The sequence below is a fragment of the Pundamilia nyererei genome, unplaced genomic scaffold, assembly GCF_000239375.1.
Source record: "Pundamilia nyererei isolate P.nyererei 1_Seehausen unplaced genomic scaffold, PunNye1.0 scaffold00106, whole genome shotgun sequence".
Taxonomy (NCBI): domain Eukaryota; kingdom Metazoa; phylum Chordata; class Actinopteri; order Cichliformes; family Cichlidae; genus Pundamilia; species Pundamilia nyererei.
The window spans coordinates 605,404-615,056 of NW_005187507.1; the positions used below are offsets into that span (position 1 = coordinate 605,404).

The 9,653-nt window shown below is 39.8% G+C and overlaps 1 protein-coding gene across 2 annotated transcripts in view; it reads left to right on the forward strand.

Moving 5' to 3' along the window:
* klhl21 (kelch-like family member 21) overlaps positions 1-9,029 on the forward strand; it is an 18,552-nt gene extending 9,523 nt beyond the window's left edge. For both annotated transcript variants that reach the window (XM_005740951.1, XM_005740952.1), the window contains exons 2-5: positions 1,043-2,127; positions 3,907-4,312; positions 5,163-5,235; positions 5,880-9,029. In XM_005740951.1, the coding sequence (XP_005741008.1) occupies positions 1,101-2,127; positions 3,907-4,312; positions 5,163-5,235; positions 5,880-6,212 (1,839 nt within the window). In that variant the 5' untranslated portion in view covers positions 1,043-1,100 and the 3' untranslated portion in view covers positions 6,213-9,029. The remainder of the gene's footprint in view (positions 1-1,042; positions 2,128-3,906; positions 4,313-5,162; positions 5,236-5,879) is intronic.
* The last annotated feature ends 624 nt before the right edge of the window (positions 9,030-9,653 follow it).

Here is a 9,653-nt window from a genome sequence, read left to right on the forward strand (position 1 = left end):
TATATATAGATATATATAGATATATATAGATATATATAGATATATATAGATATAGGGGAGATTAGGGGATAAAACTTGTGAGCTTCACTACAGGGCTTACAGTTTTTCCTTTAGGCTGTATTTTATTTTTCTACCCTAACTTCAACATCTTTCCTGTCTAACTCGGGACTGTATATTTCACACAGAGCAGCTGATGTCAGTGTTGTAATGTAGAGCAACAAAAATATTCTGAACCAGTTAGCCTGAAAATGTGCCTGTGTGTGTGTGTGTGTGTGTGTGTGTGTGTGTGTGTTTTGAGTGGGTTCCTTTCTCATCCATTGACTTACATTTTTAGCTAGTAGTCAAATTTACAAGCCTTCAACTTCACATCTGAACCCTGTCTGGGTATGATAATAACTTCCAGAAACAGCAGAGGAAACTTGTAGTCTTGCAAACAAATGGAAAGTTGAGCAAAACATTATTAGGTAACTGAAATTAGGTGTAAGAACTATTTGTGTTACAAGTTGTAATTTTGTGGAAATGGAATGATTATCTGCATTACCTGCAGTTCCACACTCGTGAAAATTTGTTTCTCTTGGTCACACACGACTAAAAACGAAATATCTTAAGGGGCCACACAGGAAACGACTAACAGTGGCATGGCAGCCACAGGCTATATAGTCAGTGATGGTCAGTAGCTTCAAGAGGTGATGGGTGAAATAACAGCTGACAGTAGGTGGGTCCCAAGTTAAATTATTCACAACTTTAAGGTGATTAAAGTTATTATCAAAGAGAGCACAGGACATAAATGTATGAGAAGGTGGTAAATACATTAGAGGATTCCCTTGGTAACTGGAGACTGGAATGTCTGTTAGCGACCAACTTGTAAAGTGATGTGCAACAAGTTTCCTGTGTTGACGGATAGTCTTTTCTTAAAAATGAAATTATAGAAAACTGTTGTTGTTTTTTATATATAGTTTTTGACCAAAGGGCTAAAAACTGCAGCCCTTTGTGGTGTTTTGAGTGAGATTTGACTTACATTTCTTGTGTTGATCTGTTTCAGATGAAAACAGAGTTTTGAGATCGACCATTGGAAAAAGAGAGACCCTAAAAGAGGAGAAATGGAAAAGCCAGTGTTGCAGACACAGCCTTCCACCTTGCCTTTTTTCGACACGGCCCACGCCTTCAACCTGCTTCGAGGAATTCACGAACTGCGTGCCGAACGAAAGTTTTTCGATGTGACTTTATGTGCCGAGGGGCGTGAGTTCCACTGTCATCGCACGGTGTTGGCCGCTGCCAGCACCTACTTCCGGGCTATGTTTGCAGGGACACTCAGGGAGAGTGTTATGGACCGGGTTGTTTTACACGAGGTGTCAGGTGAGCTCTTAGGTCTGCTGGTGGACTTCTGTTACACAGGACGGATTACCGTCACTCAGGATAACGTGGACCTGCTGCTGAAGACGGCCGATCTGTTTCAGTTCCCCTCGGTCAAAGAGGCATGTTGTGCTTTTCTGGAGCAGCGGTTGGATGTTTCCAACTGTTTAGAAATCCAGGACTTTGCAGAGGCCTATGCTTGCAAAGAGCTGGCAGCCAGCGCGCGACGCTTTGTCCTCAAAAACATAATGGAGCTAGCTAAAGGGACAGACTTTGAACGCTTGCCGTGGAAACGCCTCCTTGAGTTTGTGTCAGATGATGAGCTTTGTGTGGACAAGGAGGAGACAGTTTATCAAATTGCAGTGCGTTGGGTGAAGGCTGATCTCCAGCGACGACTACACTATTGGCCCGAGCTCCTCCAGCAAGTCCGACTCCCCTTTGTCAGGAGGTTCTTCCTGCTGGCCCATGTGGAGAGCGACCCACTTGTCTACCTTTCACCTACCTGTCTCCGTATGGTGAATGAAGCGCGTAGCTTCCAGTCCTGTGAATACGACCGTCACGACAGACCTTGTCATCGCATGCGGCCTCGGCCGTCCACGGGATTGGCAGAAATCCTGGTGGTGGTAGGAGGCTGCGACCAGGACTGTGATGAGCTGGTCACAGTGGACTGTTACAACCCTCATACTGGACAGTGGCGCTACCTAGCTGAATTCCCCGACCACCTGGGAGGAGGCTACAGCATAGCAGCACTTGGAAATGATATGTATGTTACAGGTAAGCTATCTGAAGACATTAAAAGTAAGGCTGTGATGCTGATCCAGTCCAATCCAGTTTTATTTAGCACTTTTTAAAAACAACAGTGTTTGAGAAAATGCTGTACAAAAACACCACAACAAAACAATAAATCATTCAATACAACATTAGAACACACCATTTTCATACTCAGTTAAAAGCTATTGAGTAAAAAATTATTTTATGACGCATTTTAAAAACAGGCAACTAGCTGGACATCCTAACATGGGCAGGGAAATAATTCCACGGTTTGGGGATGATTGCCTCTGTTTTGGGGGGACTAGCAGAAGGAGCTGGTCCACTAACCTCAGTGACATTAAAGGTTTTAAAAGCAAATAATAAAGCATTGCTAAGGCCAATATAAATTGTGTTACAATAGTCCAGATGATAAAAGCATCAATAAAATGTTCAAAAACTTTAAAATATAACCCAGATTTGACCTTGTATTAAAGCCTCAACTGGTTAAAAACTCACATTAAATATAAATATATATCTTTATCTTGTTTATCTTGCTTAAAATCACAGTCCAGTTTGACACCAAGGTTGGTTACCATGGTTTTTGCAGATTTGAGTCATCTTAACCATAAAATGGATAGATATTGGCAAGCATTTTATTTGCCCATAGCCATAACCATTGTGACATCACCATTTGTATTTAGAAGCCTCAGCTCTAGCATTATGGAGGTTGTTGTTTTGATTTTGCTGTTCCTGGTCTTTCATGATTTGAGAAAAATATCATCTGCTGTTTATTAATAAACTGCAGTCTCTACGGCTACTGACTTTGTGTGAACAAGGAGAAGTGAGTCAGGACACAGTGTGCTGACAGAACAGCAGTGGTGTTATCTTTATCATCACCATCATTACCAGTAACTGAGCATGTCTGAACAGTGAGATATCTTCTTGAGAAATCATCATAGACCTTCACTTTAGGCTTGTTACTCCTACAAGATTCTGATGGTGGGCTACAAAGTTAGCAGTGTTACCTCATGCGTCAGTGGCAGAAATAACAGCCGTATATGATTGCATAATGTTGTCAAGCGGATTTACTGTTCCTAACATTTGATACACTTTCTTTAATTAAACGTACTAAGAGGAGTTGTTTAGAAGATGCTGTAATTTTCACAGTCTGGTGATTCCAGATGGTGACTTTTAAAATGGGATTTCCAGACTTAAAGCAAAGCTTCTATACAAATCAAGAGCACTTTGAGACTGTCCACTGAGACAGATCTTTTCTTGACAGATGAAAATGTCTTCCAGTTTAATTTGTATTTGTGCAGATCTGTTATGAAATGTTTATTTGGCTCTGTCTTTTTGGAAGAGTCCTCCCAAAAATTAATGGATGCAGAACCAGGTCTGGGTCGTATCCAAAGGTTCACTTAATAGTTGGACCTCTGGTAAAATCTTTCATTCATATCTGCAACGACCTCTCTGAGTAATGCTGCTAACATTCAGGCCAACCAGATCAATCACATTATCTCCTTGGCTGGTGATAAAGACCTTCAAAATTACTGCCTTGTACACTAATTTAGAAATAAAATCCCACACCACTGATTTCCTAACCGTGGCTGTTTAGGTTGTATCAAATTTAACTTCAGGGGTTTTCCCTGGCTCAAAATGGACTTCTGTGGGGTCCATAAGGATAATCAGCTTTCATCTACAGCAGATGCAATGAATCTTCATTAATGCATTTGGCAAATATGTGCAATTTCATGATATTTCTGACCATTTCTAACCAAGAAGACTCATATCTGTGTCTTTTAGGTGGCTCTGATGGCTCCCGCCTCTATGACGGTGTGTGGCGCTACAAGTCCAGCGTGAACGAATGGACAGAAGTGTCACCCATGCTGAAGGCTCGTGAATATCACAGCTCCTGCATCCTGAAGGGCCAGCTGTATGTGGTGGCTTCGGACAGCACAGAGCGTTACGATCAGGCTCTGGACTGCTGGGAGGCCCTGCCAGCCATGCTGCATCCGATGGATAACTGCTCCACCACCGCATGCAGCGGACGCCTGTATGCCATCGGCTCTCTGACCGGTGAGGACACCATGGTCATCCAGAGCTACGATGCAGACACCAACCGCTGGACCATGGTCAACTGTGGACAGCTGCCTCCGTGGTCCTTCACACCGAAAACTGTTACCCTAAATGGCCTCATCTACTTTGTCAGGTGAGGTAGAATCTTTTCCAGTTGTTTCTTACATCTTTAATTTACTTTTTGCATTTAGACTATAGTTTTAAAACAGTAAAAACCAGGGATAGAATGTAATTAAGTACATTCGCATAAGTAATTTGTTTAGGAGGAGACTTGTTAGCTGTATTCTTTATATTCGTCTACTTTATCTTCAAGGGAAATGTAATTTTTACTTGAAAACCTGAGTTATGTAAATGTATATTTATATTTAAATGCACTTAATTCAAACTGCTCTTATTTTTCATTTTTATCTTAAATACTTATCTTACGATTTATGTGTACAGGATCTGAGTCGTTCTTCCACATGTGCTAACAGCAACAGTGTTAAGCATACTCCTGAAGGGTCTAATAAATGGTATATAAAAAGGGTCAAAGTTGCAGAGAAGTAATCTGAAATCCCTTTTTTTCATTGAGTTTTCATTGTTTTCAGGAGATTTTTTTTTTTATATGAGCTCTTGTGCAATGATTTTACTTGCCCTGCCCACTTGAGATCAAATTGTGCTGCTTGCGGCCAATGACCTAAAACGACCCCGGTGCCACCCGATTTAGACTTTCACAGAATGAGGGACACTGGACCATATGAACACACTAGTGTTGATCTTTTCTATCCAGTTCTTTCATGTTGAAAGATAAATTTAGTTCTTTGGGCTCTGCATTTGTTATTTAATATAACAAATATTACATCAATTTGCCACGGACTGTTGATGAGGTTGGTCTTTACATATGAAAGAGAAATAAACATGTTTTGACTGGGTTGTTAGATTTGAAGCTGAGATTGTTTTGTTGCTTTGGCAGCTCTTTGACTTGAGTTTCTTTCTATTTGCAGGGATGACTCAGCTGAAGTTGATGTTTATAATCCTCAAAAGAACAAGTGGGACAAAATTAGTCCGATGACCCAGGTTAGTATTTCACACCAGGTGCTTATCTGCTCCAATAGCAATCATTGTGATCTGATCCCTGTCCTTAGGCAGAAGAGCACAAATGTCACTCAAACTAAGTCAGTTACAACATGATGATAAATGCATGAATAAAAATAAACGTATCCACATTTCTCACCTCGAATTTCAGTTTAGGACAACCACACCTTATCACAAATTGACTGGCTTGCCAGAGAAACAAATTAGATAATTAGAGAGAGTGTACAACGCCTTATCTTCCACTAGCTCATTTAGTTTTTTAGCTTTGTATTTGTGATCTCAGGAATATACGTTTAATAATATATCTGTTACTTTTTTCAAAGAAAAGCAATATTTCTCTCATGACAATATGTTGAGAAAGTGGTTGTACATACAGTATGTTCAGGGCAGTCGTTAGTGTGGGACACATGATGCTCCTTTTAAATAAGCATTTTTTGTTTTCGTTGAATTGAAAAAAAAAAAATCAACTTATTATATACAATACTGAATCAAAGGCTACACAAAGAAAAAAAAATTGTCTATGTCTGTCTGTCTGTCTGTCTGCTTTTTATTGTTATTGTTAGATGTATAAATTATTATGAATTATAGCAAAAATACATGCTTAAAAATGTTGTTTTCTTTTTCAGGTCCATGTTGGAGGCAGTGTGGCGGCCCTGGGGGCTAAATTGTACGTGTCTGGTGGTTACGACAATACGTTTGAGCTGTCCGATGTCGTAGAAGCCTACGACCCGGCCACCCGCACTTGGAGTCTTGCTGGACGATTACCTCAGCCGACCTTCTGGCATGGCAGCGTCAGCATTTTCCGGCAGTTCATGCCCCTGGTGTCGAGCGCATTCGAACCCACTGACATACCCGAGTCAAACGGCATTCTCCTGCACCGGCATCACCGACACCACGCGCTCCACAATCTCAATAACCTCAACCAGAACCAGAATCAGGATCTGAACGCGGCACACTGATCTCGAAACCTCGAAACCCCCATTGACCATGTTCTCCCTCATCGTGCCCTCAGTGTACTGTGAATTTACCTCATCGCTTTGCTAAAGCTGTCAAAGTCAGAAAAGAAGACTGAGCTAGTCTTAGTCTGTTGACTGGACAGAAAGGCCTGGAGCCAGATGGATAGATGCACACAGATACTTTATTTATCCCACAGGGGGAAAAGTCTAAGTTACGTCAGCAACGCTAAGAAAAACATCCATAAGCTTCTGCAGATTAGAGTGAAGTAATGTTTACGCACTACAGAAATGCATACCTGTTATTTTCTATAGTCACCTGATTGTTTTGTGCACAACTTCCAAGTCATTTCACCACATTCACCACCTTTTGAGATTATTTGCATATTAATACTAGTGGCAACCCAGCTCTCGCTAAACCTCTTTGTCTCTATCAGAAAACACTACACACAGCTGTGAATTTATAGCACTTACACAATAATGAATTTACCTGTAAAACATCTTGGCAGCATTGGTCAAATTTAATCTCCTCCTTATGATTTTTGATATATGCCTGGAATCCACATTCATCTTTTACCAGTATATGTGTGAGAAATTGTCTATGCATGGATATATTGTATAAACATTTGGCTCCTTGTATCCCCAGTGGACTGCATTATCCACTACACGGATTGCATTCTCGGGAGGCTCTGTACAAAAGCTCTAGAGAGCTGCTGGTTTTGTGGCTTAATAACCAGGCATGCAGTTTATTTTGGTTATACAAGAGAAACCACTTTGAGTTAGTGCTGAAATAATGAATTTATTATGTAGTTGATCGATGGAACTATTTTTATAATAGGTTAAATGTCAATGGTTTCAGCTTTAGCTGTGCTTTTTTGTATTTATATATTTATTCACATTGTAAACATTCAGCTTTAGACTGTTTGTTGGGTAAAATAAATATTTAAAGAGGTTATCATTCTGGTGTGCCAGATTGTGATGGGGGTCCTAACTACCCTTACAGCTGGAGACCAGAAAGCTCCTGTTGAGTGGTTGGCGAGAGCCATATACAGGTGTGAAGAAGAACTGGATTATGGTGCAGGGTCCTGCTGGTCAGTAATGCCTTACTGGCCTTGAGCTTGGACTCACCATTGGCTTATACATTTTGAGATTATTACCAACTAAAAGTAAAATTCAAATCAGAAAGATTAAAACGGGGGAATTTTTGCATTGAAGGTGGGCGTTTGTCAGCTGTGGCTGTGCATAAAAGGAAACGATGCAAATTCTCAACTTTATTGCATCAGTAAACACTTAACTGACTAGTTAATGGTCTCAGTTCCTTGTTTTATTTTTCTTTCAGTACAGCATTTTCTAAAATATGGTTCTGTTTATAGTAAATTAGCTGGTAAAGCAGGGTGTCTTCGCTAAACTTGACGTTCCAGTGGTGGTGTATGTAAACCAGTGAGTAAGATCATGCTAGCTGCGTTTATATGTGACCTGTTGTGTTGGCACTGTATCCAGCATCCATGCATGAACTGTAGTTATAGTGGAGATTATTTTCACTTGCCAAAACCACACTTAAGAATTGAAACAGATGTGGTGAGTTATCAGACAGGTCCACACAGTGTGCATCAACTTTAGCTTTTCTATGGGAACTATCTGCTGATGTCAACTACACAGTGGATGGGAGTTATCTCCTACAGGGTGAGGTGTGTCTGCGTGTGGACATTTCTGTGTTCAGTGTGTTACTTATGAGTTTCTGTTGGTGTTTGTTTTGCTTTTCATTTATGAACATAGAAAAGTGAAAGTTAAAAGCGAAATCTGCTAAATTAAAGTCAGATCACAAAATGTGAATAAAACAGTTGAGAGGGTGCTGCGAGAAACACGATTAAATGGCAGTAACAGTTAAGCTTGAAGAAATGAAGTTTTAAAATGAAGTAAATCTACAAGTAAGTGAGCTTAATAAAACTCTGAAGCTGCTGCTCGTCTCTGATTGAGGCCTGCAGCTCGAGGCTACATTAGCTGCTACTGGCAGACAATCTGCATTATGGGTGACGTAGGCTTGGGTGAGGAGAGGAATAAAAACAACATATCTCTGGTTTTGCAGCAGTTTTGCTCTGAGTGGATTATTTCTTTAACAAGTAAAAGCCAAATATTTTAACAGAAACCACAAGAATCTGTTTGCATTCCAAAATCAAAAATTGATATCCAGAACTAAACAGGCATACAGCCGTATGGTTAAAACGTTAATCCTTACCCGGAGAAATCTGTGTGCTGAGAAATCATCATAGTAGAATTTCAAGTTGGCTGCATGTGATGTTAACTTGCACTGAGTTGATTCTGTTTTTAGTGATTCTTGGGCTGCACGACATGTCCTCATGACACTCTAGACTCTTAAACAGGGCTATATCAGCCTCTATAACCATGCATGAAGTTTTTTTTTTTTAAATGTATTTCATTTAATGTTTAACGTTTTAATGTTTTCACTGTTATACTGTTTTCTTATTTATGGATATATTTGTGCTGTGATTGCTTCTGAAGTTCCTGCCTATCAGCTGCAAAAAGATCAGTGGCTCTTCGTAAACACTGGTGATGAGTCGTCAGTTACAACTGGAAGTGCAAAAAAAATCTCAGTTTGTTGTCGAGTAGGATATATTTTTGCTTCGTTTGAAGTAGTATATTTGTGTGTTTCCATGCTGTTGTCATTACACCATTGTTTTCAGTGTTCAGTCTGTGATGTTGAACAGGTTTGTAAATACAGTATATTCTTAACCTTATTTGCTGTGTTTGTACACTGTTTCCACAGTGGCTACTAGGAATTAAACTGCAGGCAGGTCTGACGTAGTTTATTCTGCTGAGTCACAATGATTTGCTCTCAGCAAGGTTGCAGCAAATATTTCAGTGAAACAGTTGACAGTAGCTTCAAAAGACTGAAATAAACACAAGCTCACTAAAACATAAAAGCACATCTCAAGAAATATTATTAACCTGTGTGACATTTTAAAAACAATCTGCACCTGTTGCATCAGGAAAACAAATTAATTTGGCCAGTAGACATCAAAGGTGCTCTAGAATTTATCCTGACGAGCTTGTCACCAAATATATAATATAAATCTAAGAAATGTTTTGAAACCATTTCCTTCAGGTGAAATTTGGTATTCTTCTATCTGGCAGCAGTTGCTGTATGTGGCCATTATGACTTTGCAGTCCCTACCATCATTGCAGAGATTTGGGACAAATATTTAACATAAATTGCTCAAAAATTTGCCTTTTACCTGTTGTGATACCTTTTGCTTATTGTGAAGGGAACAAACACAAGTATTTTAATCAAACATTTAAACGTAAACGTGAAAAAAAACAACGGTTTGGGAAGTTGCAGGGAACTTTTCAGGTATTTGTTGTTCTCTAAATGTTTTACTCTGGCTAAATGTTCAGAAACCATGTGATAAGGATCATTTTTGCAACAAA